General features: G+C 38.1%; 1 protein-coding gene across 3 annotated transcripts in view; it reads left to right on the top strand.

The window, feature by feature from the left end:
* The window catches only part of unc13c (unc-13 homolog C (C. elegans)), a 343,459-nt gene that overhangs the window by 12,147 nt on the left and 314,647 nt on the right, over nt 1-16,665 (top strand). For all 3 annotated transcript variants that reach the window (XM_089135438.1, XM_089135436.1, XM_089135437.1), the window contains 4 exons: nt 9,712-9,734; nt 10,722-10,771; nt 11,988-12,066; nt 16,385-16,438. In XM_089135438.1, the coding sequence (XP_088991564.1) occupies nt 9,712-9,734; nt 10,722-10,771; nt 11,988-12,066; nt 16,385-16,438 (206 nt within the window). The remainder of the gene's footprint in view (nt 1-9,711; nt 9,735-10,721; nt 10,772-11,987; nt 12,067-16,384; nt 16,439-16,665) is intronic.

Genomic DNA, 16,665 nt, shown 5'->3' with positions numbered 1-16,665 from the left:
CACTAGAATATTCAGAATACTGGATTTTTTTCTCCACTTTCTTTACATATAAAATGAAATACAAACACAACAATCTCCATTGAAGTAAAAATAGTAAATTGATCAAAAACAGAATAAATCGCTTTCGAAACTTTGGTGCTTGAATAGACTACAGTGCAATGGATTGGTCTGATACACTGTAATCGGTTTTGATTGAATAACAACAGCCTTGTGTTTTATATTGATACGAAAAGAATAATAAGGTTAAGTCAGTTGAGACTTCTAAACAAGATTCATCACCTCTCGTTTCTTTTTGCAAGATATGCTGCTCTTGCAGCGGAAAAAAATAAAATAAACTTGCATCACATTGTCAAAATATTTGGTAGCCCAACTAAACAATTTCATTATAGTGACAGCATATTATGGTGCAATGACTGGTAGGCTATTGCCTTTATTTTATTATTTCTTTGATACAAATTTTTTTCATTTCAATTCAATTATTGTGGTTTGATTCTGATCTTGATTCAATATTGATTCATTTTGATAAATATTCGGCACAGTAAATTTTTTTTTTTTCAATAAAGAAAATCTCACCTAATGCTGTAAACATAGGCTACAAACAGCTTATTATAATGACAATTTAATAATATTCTAACGATATAAGTAAAAAAAATATAATAGATATGTAATAGTGCACATATTTAGCAAAATACTAATTTATACTAATGCTAAATAGAGGCTATATTATAAAATACAATTTTGTTTCTAGCCAACTAACACGTGCTATGGTAATTAAATGGTAAATGTAACATTGTGACATTGTTCTCCAGATGTTTTATTGATCTCTTTCCGTGGTTGAAAACAATCAATAGCCTATTATGTATAAGGCACACATTTCGGTAAGTTGTACTGTATCTTTTAATACAGGCTACCTATTGTTCAATTGTGTTTATTTAACTAGTAGTAAAGAGAGATTATCGGTTTACATGCCATGCCACCAGGCGCTATTTAAAAGCACCAAAATGATATTTATTGTTTGAATTTTGGAATAATATTTACAGAATCTAAAGGAGCGGAGAATTTGTTTCATATCAAAACAGTAGCCTGCTTTCTGTCTTGTCTGTCGGTGTCAGTGTCCTCTTTTGCTTCGCGATTTTCCTCTGCAAGTCTGCATGAGAAAATGAATGTGGGGCGTGAGAGCGTGTGAAAAGTGTCAATTGCGTGAGTCTCTCGGTGAATGCGCGAGAGTTGGCAGCTCTGCGTCTGTGTATATATATTCCCTGTTCAATTCCTTGTCCATTCTTATGTCTATTACTGGTGTGTCTATTTAAAGGAGTAGTTCACTTTTCAAAAAAAACCTTTTGCTGATAATTTACTCACCCCATGTCATCCAAGATGACCCAGTCGAAAAGAAATTAAGGTTTTTGATGAAAACATTCCAGGATTTTTCTCCATATAATGCACTTCAATGTGAACCAAACGGTTTAAGGTCCAAAAGACACTTTCAGTACAAACTGCAAACTGTTCAAAGGGCTTTAAACGGTTCCAGACGATGAAGGGTCTTATCAAGCGAAACGATCGCTCATTAAAAAAAAACAAAAAACAACACTAAGTTTAAGTTTTATAAGCTCAAATGCTTGCCTTGCTCTGTTCTGTGATGCACGTTCGTGACTCTGCTGTTCGAACTCGTTCATCAAAATGAATGAATCTTTTTCCAAGTCAATTCGTTCGTTTCGTTCGTTGAATGAACCAAATGACTCGGAAAAAGATTTGTTCATTTTGATTTGTTCATTTGTTCTATCATTCAAGAGATTTCCACGATGCATGCGCTAGAACTGCGATCTTCTTCTACTCCTAGTTCAGTTCTTGCGCATGCGTCGTGGAAATCTATTAAATTCCCGTCTCAGGCCTACAAGGAAGAAAAGGAATAGTCGAATAAAGTTGTTATTTTTGTTGTTGTTTTTTCGTACAAAAAGTATTCTCGTCATTTGATCAACTATAGTTGAGCCACTGTTGTCACATGGAATATTTAAACATTTTTTTCGATGACTTTCTGCGCCTTCACGTTTCAATCCCTTAGGGTGCCTATGTGGTAGTGATCCAGCTCTCAAATTTTATCAAAAATATCTTCATTTGTGTTCCTAAAATGAACGAATGTCTTACGGGTTTGGTACAGCATTGGGGTGAGTAATTAGGGCCCGAGCACTAACAGTGCGAGGACCCTATTGAAACTGTTAGGATTATTATTATTATTTTTTTTTTTTTTTTTTTTCTGCAAAGTAAGTGCCATTTTCGGGGCCTCAACATGCTCAAAAACTCACCAAATTTGGCACGCATGTCAGGACTGGTGAAAAATTTCGTATTTTGTGGGTTTCGCAGATGGGCGGGGCAAAATGGCACGCTAGCGCCACCTAGAAAATTGGAAAAAATTAGCCCCTCGTCCACGTTCAACCTACATGCACGAAATTTGGTGGGGACGTGTATCATATCAAGACGCACAAAAAAGCCTCAAGAACCCATACCCTAAACTCGACAGGAGGTCCGCCATTTTGAATTTGGCGGCCATTTTTGGACGATTTACAGACTCCGTACTTTAACGAACTCCTCCTAGGGATTTAGTCGGATCGACTTAAAATTTCTGCTGTGCCTTCTAAAGGCATTGACGATGTAAAGTTGTGCTATCTGCGCGTTTTCGTCGATGGGCGTGTCCGTGGCGTCGAAGATTCGCCATGAAACAGGAAGTTGTACTAACTTGGCTGTAAATGCCCAGATCTGCACGAAATTTTACACATTTGACAAGAGTCACGCCCTGAACAAATCTACATGCCGACATTCACCCACAGTCATAGCGCCACCTGCTGGCAACAGGAAGTGACCTTTAACGAAGCAGCCTCCGCCGCTTGTTTGACCGACATGTACGAAATTTCTGTGGTACATCTACCATGACCAGACGCACAAAAAAGCCTCAAGAACCCATACCCTAAACTCGACAGGAAGTCCGCCATTTTGAATTCGGCGACCGATTTGGGACGATTTACACACTCCGTACTTTAACGAACTCCTCCTAGGGATTTAGTCGTATCAACTTCAAATTTCTGCTGTACCTTCTAAAGGCATTGACGATGTAAAGTTGTGCTATCTGCGCGTTTTCGTCGATGGGCGTGTCCGTGGCGTCGATGATTCGCCATGAAACAGGAAGTCGTAGTAACTTGGCTGTAAATGCCCAGATCTACACGAAATTTTACACATTTGACAAGAGTCCCGCCCTGAACAAATCTACATGCTGACATTCACCCACATTCATAGCGCCACCTAGTGGCAAGAGGAAGTGATATTTAACGAAGCAGCCCCCGTCGCATGTTTGACCGACATGTACGAAATTTCTGTGGTACATCTACCATGTCCAGACGCACAGAAAAGTCTCTTGGAGCGATGCCCTAAACTCAACAGGAAGTCAGCCATTTCTAATTTTACCGCCATTTTTGGATGATTTACTCATTACGTACTTTAACTAACTCCTCCTAGGGCTTTAGTCGGATCGCCTTCAAATTTCTGCTGTGCCTTCTAAAGGCATTGACGATGAAAAGTTGTGCTATCTGCGCGTTTTCGTCGATGGGCGTGTCCGTGGCGTCGATGATTCGCCATGAAACAGGAAGTTGTAGTAACTTGGCTGTAAATGCCCAGATCTGCACGAAATTTAACACATTTGACAAGAGTCCCGCCCTGATCAAATCTACATGCCGAAATTCACCCACAGTCATAGCGCCACCTGCTGGCAACAGGAAGTGGCCTTTAACGAAGCAGTGTGGCAAATGCACAGCCGCACTGGCTGAGCTGCAGAAAATGAAACGCGGCCGCCTCAGACCCCGACGTGCTACAGGTGCGAGGGCCCGCCCATCGCTGCTTGCAGCTTTAATTACTGACTTAATTTTCATTTTTGGGTGAACTAACCCTTTAAAGCAGACAACGCAGGCTCATCCGGATCACTAAAGTTACCAGTGTTATACGCCTGCTAGGAATGTTTTTTGTCCGTAAAGTTTTTGCATTTGGTGTGCTAATAAAATATTAAAACCCTAACCCTCAGTCAAATCAATATTTTGTGTACAGTTCTTTATTTATGCAACCCAGTAGGGCTGGGCGATAAAACGATAACGATAATTATCGCGATATAATTTTTCTCGATAAAACGATATCAAGAGGTCGATAAATATTCGATAATGTTTATGCGGTAAAAGCGGAACGAAACTCATTTGAACTGCGCGCGCCACACGGAGCATTTACCCGCTCGGCTCAAAGTCCAAACGGCAGCGCACTGAGCGCAGCGTTGGCTCACGCAGACGCAATTACTCTGATCGTCTCACTCACAAGATCCAGTGAGAAGCGCGCGAGTTCAGGGAAGAACACAAATGTCAAGTTTAAACCAGTTTAAAGGCAGATGGAACACCGCTGAAAAAAAGGAGAAACACTGCGTGCAACGATACAGTCAGAATCTGAGTTGATACTGAATCCATTTAGCCTATCATGGATTTACTGTAAGATTATTAGCCTAGTAATATTAACTGCACTATGAAATGTGGGATATACATATTAAATTGTATAATATTATGAAATGACTAATGGAATATAAGTACAGTATTTAATAATGTATTTATCTGTTAGGCTACTGTTTTTCATACAAATACCACAGAAACCATAAAGTTATGCCATGATAGTGAGGTTTTATCTGTGGTTATCATGATCAAATGCATGAGACTGGATGACCAATGGTTAATTTTAATACAACTCAAACAGTCAGAATATTACTTTTTACCAAATAAAAATGTGGTCTTTACATAAAAAAAAAAAAATATGTTTTTGAACATAAATTTAAAGAGTAGTTTAAAAACACAATTAACACTCTGGTTTATAGACCCTTTTACAGTTGGTAAACATGGTGACGTTTTTTTGTGGGTGGAGCTTAGGTGGAGGCAGAAAGATCCCTCTGGCCGCTTCACTAACGCTAGTTAGCAAGGATTGTTAGCTTGTTTTTTAACAATGACTGGAGAAAATCCGATATTATCTTAATGTGTAAAGTCACTCAGTGTCCAGGACCACAATTGTTATTTCCAAAATTTATTTTTAACGGACGGAACCAGATTGGCCGACCTGTAGCCGCCTACACGCTCACTCAATGCATGGATGATCTGACAGGATTAACGTACGTTACCTCGGTTGAGTGGCCTGACTTCTACACCTACCTTATAGAGAAACCGATCGTAAAGAGAAACTGAGGGCATATAAATCTTTAGATGCCTATATGGTCCTGTAGAAGACTTGTGTGTACGATCCGCAGTTCTGCCGAGCCAGCGCCGAGACCACGACAATGTAAAGAGTGACATTACAGTGCGATTTTAATGATGTAAATTTTTTCTAGAAATAAAAGTTCCAGATACAGCATATTAATTTTTCATCAATTCTTGCACCAAACAACACAACAAGATGACATTTAATAATAGTAGCAATTATTTAAGCTCCTTATTATGTAGCCGAATCTGTGCTGTTTTGTATTTGCCGCCTCCAGTTTTCACTTTGTTCTGCCTCCAGCTAGCGCCGTGACGTAACTGTGACGTCGCTGCAAAAGGGGTCTTTACAACTCTCACTGGAAAGGCAGAGCAAAAATCTGCCTTTAAACTTGAAAGAAATAAAGATATGACATATATTGTGATAATTATCGACATCGACTGATGTATATATAAAAAAAAAAATCGTGATCATTTTTTTGGGCCATATCGCCCAGCTCTACAACCCAGAATCGTGGACTCGCTCTCTCTTGTTTCACACAAACGCAGCTGCTGCCATTTAGTGACTATTTTTGTACACAGTTGGATTATGAGATACAAACAGGTACGATTTTAAAATGGTTTCATCTGAAATCAACATATTTTATCCCAAGAATAATTTAGCCTAAGTGGCGAAATGCGGTGTAATAGTGATATAAATGACTGTATACCATATCTCTTAAATGTCTGTTTAGTTGAACATTCTACAGCTTCTAAAATATTTCAATACAGATCAATATTTCGTGCATAATTATTTAGTTGGCCTATGTGGCGAGTAGCTGTGTAATATTTGACTGGAAGGATCAAATGATGGTTATTTTCATCAGCTACCTCTCATTACATCTTGCATTCAATCCACTTTAAATAATAGATAAAGTAGTGCGATTAGATTTATTTGATTGAATTATAACATTTATTTATTTGAACGGAGAGAGAGAGGGATGTGCGTGTGAATGACTTGCATCTGTGCAGCGTCTCTCTACTAGCAAAGAAGCTGTGCAAGTTCAATTGCTTCAAAAACAGAAATGTTACAATCTTCTTTCTGAGTAATATAATGTAGCTAAGTTAATTTTTTAATAAAAGTGGCAGGGCAGTGTTGACAAGAAGTTTCTGTGCTCCTGTTTCTGTGTGTTCGCAGGACGATCTCTAATCTGTGTGAGTGAGTGACGTGTGTGTGTGCTTTAATGAAAACAGGGCATTCATAAAACAGTGATTAAACTGACTTGGAACTAAGTATTTAGACAGACCCTTTTAATATAATTTAGTTTTTTTTAATATTTTTTATGATTTTCTGTTGATAGGGCTTAAAATGGGAATGTTAATGATTAGCTTTCTCTAGGTTTATCCTCTTTGAAGAAAACTGCACAGAAATATTCTTCAACTCAGCGGTGCTGGTGTTTAGCTCCTTGTTTTCACACAGCCAATTTAATTCCTCAGCTCTCATTTTCTCCTCGACTAATTAAAGAGTGCTTATCAGAAATCATTTGCATAAAATGAGGAACTGTCATGGAGTGTCTCTGAGTATCATCGCTGTTTAGGTTTAGTCTTCTTCAGGCTGCACGTTTTTAGGAGCCTTTTACAGTGTGGTCTCTTGGGATTTGTTCTTTCTGCCAAACCAATCTCATTTAGTTCTATCCTGAACTGCATTCACATGCTAATTCCTCCTCCCAAGGGCGCTTGCTAACCAGGTCAGTGTTGTTGGGACTCTTACATGAGTCTTGTTTCGGAGGCTAGCCGTGTGAGCCTGCAGTCCACACTTCACGTGTTTATTATATCAATTTTATTTCTTCCGCTATGACCCATCGATGTCAGCTGATGCTGTTTGTAAGCCAGTTCTGCTATTTTGTATTTAGATCACATCACTCACAGAAAACTGACTTAAAAAACATGTGGATATTTAAATACTTTTTGCCACTTGCAGATGTGTGAAGTATCAGAAAAAAGAAAAGTGTGAAGCAGCAGAAAAAGTCTCATCTCCTCGCTGTTTTTAGGAATTAATATTTTAAGATTGTAATTTCTTTATTGGCTCTTCAAACCCAGAAAAATATAGTTCTGCTCCAGATTTTCAATGCTTTACATTTGAACTGCATTTCAATAATCAAGGATTATGTACAGTATTAGGAATATTCTTCACAGAGATGGACATGTAAGTCAAGAATAATCAAATTTGACTCACGTTTACTTTATTCATACTTGTAGCTGGTCTTATTGTGAATGATTAATCAGCGCATGTTATTCAAATGTAATAGTTTTTTTTATTTTTTATTATTTAATCGAAATGTAACAACTTGCTCCATCACTTCACCTAAGCTTGTTTCGCTCAGAAATACATCAAATTATAGAATGCATAATTAAAGTGCATTACAAAAGACTTTTCATATTGTGTCGAGACAACATGAACATTACTTCCAATAAATGTTCTTGGTCTTGTTGTGCACTATTCATCAGTGCCTTAAGAAAAAGGAAAAATGTTTTTCATTAACTTTCGTTAGAAATGTAACACGTTTCAGCATATGAGACTTCTGTTTAACTTGGAAAGATGATCCCAATATGGTCATTTAAATGGTGAATGGCATTGTATGTTTTTAAGATAATATTTCCTACCTGCAATTAGTTTTCTGAAAGCAACTATTCATAAAAGTAATGCTTTTAGCCAGAGCTTAGTGGAAACAGACCATTGATCCAAATGAGTGAAAGAGGTTTTCTGTCACCTCTCCCATATACTGATATGTTTTAGCCTCTTGAGAACCCCAGCCAAAATATTCATTTCATTTCATTTGTCACTGACCAAGAAATCTAATTCATCTGAGAAATGCCTCAGTGCATATATATTCTGCAGACATTGGACATCCAGTGTGTGATCTTTTTTTTAGGGTCAAAATCATGTGATCTGTAAAGAATATTTCAAATTTAAAATCAATCAGAATTAGAACTTGGTAATACTTTACATTAAGGTCTTATTTGTTCACATTAGTTAATGTATTAACTAACATGGACTAACAATGAGCAATACATTTGTTACAGTATTTATTAATCAATGCTAAACATATTGCTGTTAATAGTTTGTTCATGTTAGTTCACAGTGCATCAACTCATGTTTACAAATACAACTTTTGATTTTAATAATGCATTAGTAAAATTAACATTAAGATTAATAAATGCTATAGAAGTATTGTTCATTCCTAGTTCATCTTAACATAAGTAGCATAGTTAACTAAAGTTTAACTAATGAAACCTTATTGTAAAGTGTTACCAAACTTAATGTTCTCTTAATGTCAAAATGTGATTTTTCATTTATAATCCTACTTATTTCTGTAGTGTCATATAGAGTGAAACAGGATATTCTGCAAGATAAAATGTGTGATGTGACTTTTTTTTAGTGATAGCCGTAAAAAACATGTTGACTTCAAAAATACGTTGATGCTGAACTTTTTAATTATATATAAAATAAATGTATTTTTATGTTGGGGTACTTTGTTACTTGGACATGATGTAAGAATGACCAAAGAATTCTTAATTTTCTTAAATCAACATAATTTTTGAAGATATAATGCATAAGACCCATAAACCCAATTAGTAGTTAAAGTTGGATGTTTTGTTGCTATAAAATCGTTTTGGAATGAACAGGGCATTTAAACACCCAAATATATACTGATTGGCCCTCGGTTTAGTGTTTTCACACTACGCTACAAAAAGGATGAGTAACCCTTCACAAGCCCAACAGGAAAGATTTGATCAATACTTCGTCGACCATGCTCGTGTTCACTTTATTGACCAGCTAGATTTCAGCTTCAAGGCTGTTCTTTAGGCGTCTTTGTGCGTTTATTGACCTCTGAAGTCTCACTTTTATTGTTCGTGGTCCAGTGAGCTGTGAAGCTATCACACTAAAGCTGAACTAATCATCACCATTACATTTAAACACTTGAGTGACATTAAAGCGTCTGAGGTGAACTTTGAGGGAGAATGAGACGAATGGAAAGAGGGGAAGGAGTTTATGGATTATCTACTGTAATATGAGAAATCAGGGTCAGTATAATGGTCATCAGTGTAACCTCATCTCTGAGGTTTGAATCTGCCCATAATTTGGCAGAAATCGTGTTTGGATATTGATTGTCTGAAAGTGTATTTAAATAAACATAAGCGGTCTCTCTGTGCCAGGCACCGCAGGCTTTTACAGCACTATATGGCCAGTGTAGTATAGAGAGAGAAACATGATATATTGGCTCAAGGTTGTGTGTGTGTGTATCAGAGATTACTCTGACTGAGATATCGTAAATGAGCTGTGCTGGCACTATTTGTTTGGCTCCATTAGGCACAAGTCATTATAAGTGTGTGCAGTTATTTATAGATAAAGATGTCGATATATGCTGTTATTTCTAACGTTCCTCTCTGTCTTTCTGCTTCTCTTCTGCAGACAGCACTGCTCTGGACACGGAGGTCTTCTTGTGTTTTCTTTACTTATATAATTGTTCACCCATTTCTGTTTGTGTTTGTTCATTTCTGAATTCACATAATATATGCTGCATGTTTTTCCAGTGTTCTGTTTGGTGGTGATGTTAATAAGCAGTATTATACAATGAGACATAGGCAAATAGACCGATAGACAGAAAAACATATAGACAGATAAATAGATGGGTAAATGGCTCGATAGATGTATAAACTTATGGGTGGATGGATATACAGATAGATGTAGTATAGATGCAGTAGATTTGTAGTAACAGGGGTGTTTCCTCTGGGTAGGCAAGGGAGGCAGTTCCTCTTTAAAAAAAATGGATGAAAATATAATCCATATTACAAAAATAAAATAATGCAAATATTACAAAATATGACATTGTAAATCACTCATTTTTCTTAAGTAACACTGTTCAACAGCAATACCAGCACGCAAAGTTGCAGTGGGACGCCACATCTTTTTCGCCTCCCCTGAGCCTATTGAGTTTTAACTGACCCACTAAGCGTGAGGTGGGTTTGGTGGGGGCTATTTCAGAATGAATGAGGAAAGTCACATGAGAGGAGGCAATGCCTCCATCAAACTATGATTAGACAAGATCACATGCAAAAATGAAATGCAAAAATGCTAAAAGAAAAAAAAAAACTTGATGAGATTTATAATTGTAATGAATTTACATTTGATTCATATAGATAAGAACACCATTGATATTTCCACTGGTATACAGGTAGAGAGACAGACAGGACAGAGATGGATGGAGATAGATAAATAGACAGAAAGACAGATATTTTTGTAATGTATTTGTCTGTATATTTACACATGTTTGTCACTGTTTGTCTGTTTCTTTGTGACCATGTTTTATATTTACTGTACAGGTAAATTCTATACAGTAAGTACAGTCTTACTGTACTTAAGTACAGTGTCTTATTGATCTGTGTAAGTCATCATCAGCAGGCTGTTTTCTTGTTTGACAGGGTTGTGTCAATATCCTGGACCCAGCCAAACTGGGGTTGACTGGCGGAGGGTGAGTACAGACATACTCAACTGCAAAACACACTTGAAATAAAGACAGCTGATCTGCACACCCTTATACACTGTCTAGAGTTACACTTTTATAGATGCATAATAATGTTTGTGTGTGCGTGTTGGTGCCTCAAGCCGTTGGGTCTCCTCGTCTTCCATTTATCACTGACACACACTCGCTGATATTATTTTTCTCTGATAAACCTCAGGCAGGAGAGCAGGAATGTGCATGGAATGTTATTTGTGGATTTTCTTGGGACCTGATCTAGTGTTAATTGTTTACAATGGTATGTCTTCAGGTTAATGAATGTAGTGGGGATGAATTACATTTTTGGTAATGAGCTGTCAAAAATAAATAAATATACCCTACACTGTTGGCATTTAGTAAAGGCCGTTCTCATTAAGCATTGATGATGTCACTTTCTTCCTAACAAAGACAAACGTGTTTATTTGGGCTCTGCATGATTGAAAAAGACTTGAGTTTATAGAAATGTGCAGTATGAGAACATCCTGACCTAATCTAAACTCTCGAATGTGTATGTGTGTATTTTAGAATTATTGACATGCAGAGTTATTCTCCAGATCTATTTCGCCTATGTTCATACAATACAAGCATACTGTATTCTCTGCAGTATGTGTGTACCACCCTCGATTTTTAAAAATACCATGTGAAACGGTATGGATAATGCAACGAAAAACGTTTTAAACAGTTGCATGGTAAATTGTCATTGCATTCATCCAAATTTGATGTTGAAAATATTTATTTGACATTTTTAATTGCAATTTTGTGAACAGTTCTTTTTAATATTTGGTAGTCCAATCAAATAAAAACTCAGTATGGAGACATTAAAAACCAAAGCGTGATTTATTTGATCATACAGGTATCATATCGGAAATTGATATCGGATCAAATGATTAGTGAAGAAGATGATGTATATGAATAAGTTTAGCATATTGCATTGTGGAATACAGTACTCAGTGGAGTGTGCTTTGGTTGTAAGGCCTAATTTGACCAAGTATTCTGTGCATGAATAGTATGGGTCTGTGTGAGGCAAGAGCAATTATGATGGACTTCCTGTTCCTCCCAGCCCCCTCTGCCCATCCCATGTCATTTGCCAGTGCTGTAAATCAGCCGACTGCTTTTTATCCGGGTAATGTTTCACAGCGTACAGCATGATTATGGTATTAATAGACTCTAAATCTGCCTCCATCCCCAGGGTTGGCAGTATACTTTATGGCATTGACAGCATGCCAGATTTACGTCGCAAGAGGACCATGCCTATTGTCCGAGACCTGGTGAGTAATCATGCCCAGCACGGTTATGTTTGACTGATGGAGCTGTAGAAGACTGTATTAGCCAATCAGAGCCACCGTGCACACGGTCACTAGTCGGAATTTACAATCCAACACTGTCAGCAGGGCACATGCAAGATAGAGGCGCACACGTGTTTATGTTTTGATGCTATTTTAAGGGTTTTACGCTCCACCAGAGTAAAAGTAGGTCACTCACCTGGTGTTGTCCACAATATCTGCAGAGTTCAAATCATCTGTCTTGTCTTTAAATGTGTAGTGCTCTTATATTAATAATGAAGTTCTATTTAATTTACGAGACTCTAGGCGGCGAATGATCGATCCACAGCATCTATGTAGTATGTCGTATGTTTCTATTCATACTTTTGCATTTGTTGTTAACATTTCAAAGGATTTCTTTTTGTTTTCTCGTTTGAGCTCTTGCAGTCCGTCTACATGTCTTTGTCTCCATCTCTTCTTGATTTTTGTTAGAGGAAATTTTCTTAACCGATTCTTACATTGAGTTTTGTGCAAATGTTCTGCTTCTGAAGGACAAATGTTGATGCTGTATCTGTCCATATTTTGCATGAAATTAAAAACCAACCCTATTTTGGTAAGTACGGGTCATCGTTCAGTTTGTTATTTTGTTTTTTTGCCGTGTCCTGTGGTCCATTCCCACTTGGGCCCATATTGATTATGGGTGATATTTTTCCGTGAGTTGTCAGATTTCCCTTCAAAACGGTCGTTTTCAGTCAATCGACAGCAGATACATTCGAAACCGAAATGTTGACAACTCTACCCAAAAATATATCTGAGGACTTCATTGACTTCTGATTTAACTGTGTGCCTTTTTAAATCCATGTAAAAGTGACGTGCGCCACTAAGCCTTTTACAGCGTGGATGAAGTCAGTGCTGTACCGGGTCCGATCTGGTCTATCCCATCATGCCTCTGTCGTCTGTTTCTGTCCCCTTGTTGGCTGTGTGATTGCTTCAGGGCAACGACAGTCGGTCACGTGACCTCAGAGAAAAATTCCTCCAAAATTTAGACTACAATTCCATTGCCTGCAGCAACCCTCAGCAATTCAAGTGCATGTTGAGACTTACATCAACACTTGACGTTCATGTAGAGGTCAAATCTATCCTATTTCCCTATGCACCCCTGCTTTAAGGGGGCGTTAGCAGCCCGCTTGGTCTTTACCACCTTCAGGTTCAGGGTCAGATGGTAAAGACGAGTCCAGTATGGTCCGCTGTCCAAGCCTGCTGATCTCGATATGGCTAATCGTGGCTTTATGACTTTTGACCGGCTCTGTAGTGTCCCATTCCCCCGCATTGGCTCTTTCTCTCTCTCTCTTTCGTTCTCTGTCCTGAACTCTTTGGATCGTGTTTTTTAGCTGGCTTTAACACATGCTGTCTTATGGCAAAACTACTCACAGGCTGTAGGACTATGTCAGGGCACCTTTCAGTATCTTTACCAAACATTTGCACAGCAAATGCATGAGTGAACTGTAAATTTCTGCTGCATGTCAGAGGTGAGTTATTTAAGGATTGAGCCTCACCTCTGCAGCTTTCTCTCTGCGCTTTAGACAGACTCTTGATCTGATTTTCTGCATGACGGCAGGTATGACGTAAAGAGATGTGCTCTTCAGTATGTGACAGCTCACCGTCACCAAATGTCTAATTTTGTGTTCTGTTGTGCTTTTCCCTGCACCTGGACTGGACACTCTAGGCTTTGGTAAGTTTCTTGAATTCTAATGACATTTAATGAATGCACGTTTGAATCCAGTGATTGTCTGCTTAAAACTGCTTAAACTGCTATCTACAGTAGTCAGCTGAAGGCAGCAGATGTATCATTATCTACCTAAGAGACCCTGTGTGTGTGTGTGTGTGTGTGTGTGTGTGTGTGTTTGGAAAGAATACAAATTACTCACTGTTTAAGTTTCACTTTAATTTGTTCTAGCTCATTAGATATGAAGTTATGGTGCAGTAACTGTCTGTCTGTCTATCTGTCTGTCTGTCTGTCTGTCTGTCTGTCTGTCTGTCTGACAGACAACAGACATCAATGTGTGAACAGACATCTGGAAGCCCAATCTTATTATTAAATATTTGTAATATTTTTATATTTTTATTTATAATTTTTTTCTTTTTTTTTTCTTTATTTGATGTAAAAATGAAGAATGTTTCTGAATATGTATAATTCTGTTCAGTGTTCATAAAAGAAAATGCCTGCTAGGTTACAATTCTAGTGAGCCCGCAATCCACCTAGACAGCATTTTTAAAGGAACACTCCGACTTTTTGGGACTTTAGCCTATTCACCTTACCCCCCAGAGTTAGATAAGTCCATACATACCTTTTTCATCTCCGTGCGTGCTATAAGTCTGTTTGACGCACCCACCGCTAGCCTAGCTTAGCACAAAGACTGGATGTGAATGGTTGCAGCTTTCATACTAATCCAAATGAGTGACAAAATAACGCAAACGTTTTCCTATTTACATGTTGTGGTTTGTATAGTCACATAATGTACAAATAACAAAGTCAAATGAGACACAGACATCTTTTAACCGTATAAAACCTGGGAACTATTCTCTGAAGGCGAAGCACTGCTACTTTGACGGCGTAATAACCGCATCCCCTGAGACACGCCGTGGTGAGGAGCGGAGAGTTCGCTCGGTGTTTGGGTAATAGAGTCAGCAATTTATAAATAGTAAAAGCGTAGTTTACAGTCATGGGTTTTCGCTCTATTGTAAATAGCTGCGACTGTAAATAGGGGAGGTAATACCATGTTTCACAGAATTCCAACTAAAAACGCTGACTGGATGAAGAAATGGCTAACTTACTCTGGATATTTATCCAAACACACCTAAGATTATCAAGGGACATTATGTTTGCTCGGTACATTTCAATGAGGACGACTATTTTGAAAAAATGGAATTTGCCACACGGACCATAATGTGTTGAAGGATACGGCCATCCCATCGATAGACAGGACAAGTGGATCACCTGCAGCTGAGGTAAGTGTTCCGTTATGTTTTTAGATGACCTACTGTAACAGTGCCTTTAGCCAGATCTAATGTAACGTTAGTGACACTATTATATGATTAGGGTATGAATATGTTTTTATCTTGATGCGGTGCGGACGCGCTTGGGAAAAAAAACTAACGCGTTCACCGCGTTGAACTTGCACCCTGCGCGCGGCGCGCCTAGTAGCCTAAATTTGAAATAACCATGGAAATAACGAACTTGAGCGTGCAAAAGGGTACGATAGGCTGTGAGTTCATTGTGCAAAAACAATTTGTGCTATTACTTTCCCCTTATTCTATCCTATAGTAATGCAATACTGTATATTATATAGGCAAATGTATTTACTGTTGAATACATTTGGTTCAGCTAATAAATTGCATTTAAAATATATTGATTCCTGTAATAATAATTATTTATTCATGTGATATTTATAAATCTGGGTGCGTTTTTGGTTGGAAATCAATGAAACATGGTACTGTATTACCTGGTCTCCCCTGTTTATTGTCACAGCTCATACAATAAAGCAAACACCCATGATAAACTTTGCTTTTCTATCTAACGTTAGTAATTGCTGACTCTTTATTCCAACGCTGAGCGAAGCGAACTCTCTGCTCCTCGTCACGGTGCGTCTCAGGTGATTGTTATCACTCTGCCCAAGTAGCAGTGCTTCCCCTTCAGAAAATATAGTATTTATACGGTCAAAAGATGTCTGTGTCTCATATGGCCTTGATATTTGCACACTCTGTGACTATACAAACCACAACATGTAAATAGGAAAAAGTTTGCGTTATTTTGTCACTCATTTGGATTAGTATAAAAGCTGCAACCATTCACATCCAGTCTTTGTGCTAAGCTAGGCTAGCGGTGGGTGCGTCAAACAGACTTATAGCACGCACGGAGATGAAAAAGGTATGTATGGACTTATCTAACTCTGGGGGGTAAGGTGAATAGGCTAAAGTCCCAAAAAGTCGGAGTGTTCCTTTAAAATCACAGCACACCTAAATGAAATGAAAGCATATTAGAGCAGAATACAGCCTACATGTTCATCTAGTTCTTCTATTCAATCTAAAATGAAAAGCTTTCTGAGAGCTGCATTCTATGTAACCGGTGAATATCTGCTGGATGGTGAAAGTGGTTTCCCAGTCTGAGTAATCAGAAATTGTCTTATCCCACATGGAAACATTTAGCCTAATACAACAGATTTTTAGCTTGTAGTGTTTTACTTGAGTTCCTGAGCATTGTGTTTATCATCCTCCCTTACTCTGGCTCGCTCTCAATTCCTTTCAGACATTGGCTGCTCGAAAGGCAGGCATTGCGTTTGGGCTCGTGAACAGAACGACTCTAAACAACGAGGAGCTGGTGAGTTTTAAACATACAGATGTGTACAGCACATGCACAGTGGTTTTACTATACAGATTCATATGCAAATAAATCTGTAAGCAGCTAGTCTAATGAGGAGCGATCATGTGGCACTAATGTAACGTTCATGCATAAAGTCACAACTAATTCACACGCATGTCTGCAAACACAGACCCAGAGGCAAGAACAATTCATGCAAGACAAAAAATTACTATTTAAAAACTCTA

This window comes from Pimephales promelas, chromosome 10 (assembly GCF_988280905.1).
Source record: "Pimephales promelas chromosome 10, fPimPro1.hap1.1, whole genome shotgun sequence".
NCBI classification, from domain to species: domain Eukaryota; kingdom Metazoa; phylum Chordata; class Actinopteri; order Cypriniformes; family Leuciscidae; genus Pimephales; species Pimephales promelas.
Note: the sequence above shows the minus strand (reverse complement) of the source record. Positions and strands in the feature narration are given on the sequence as shown.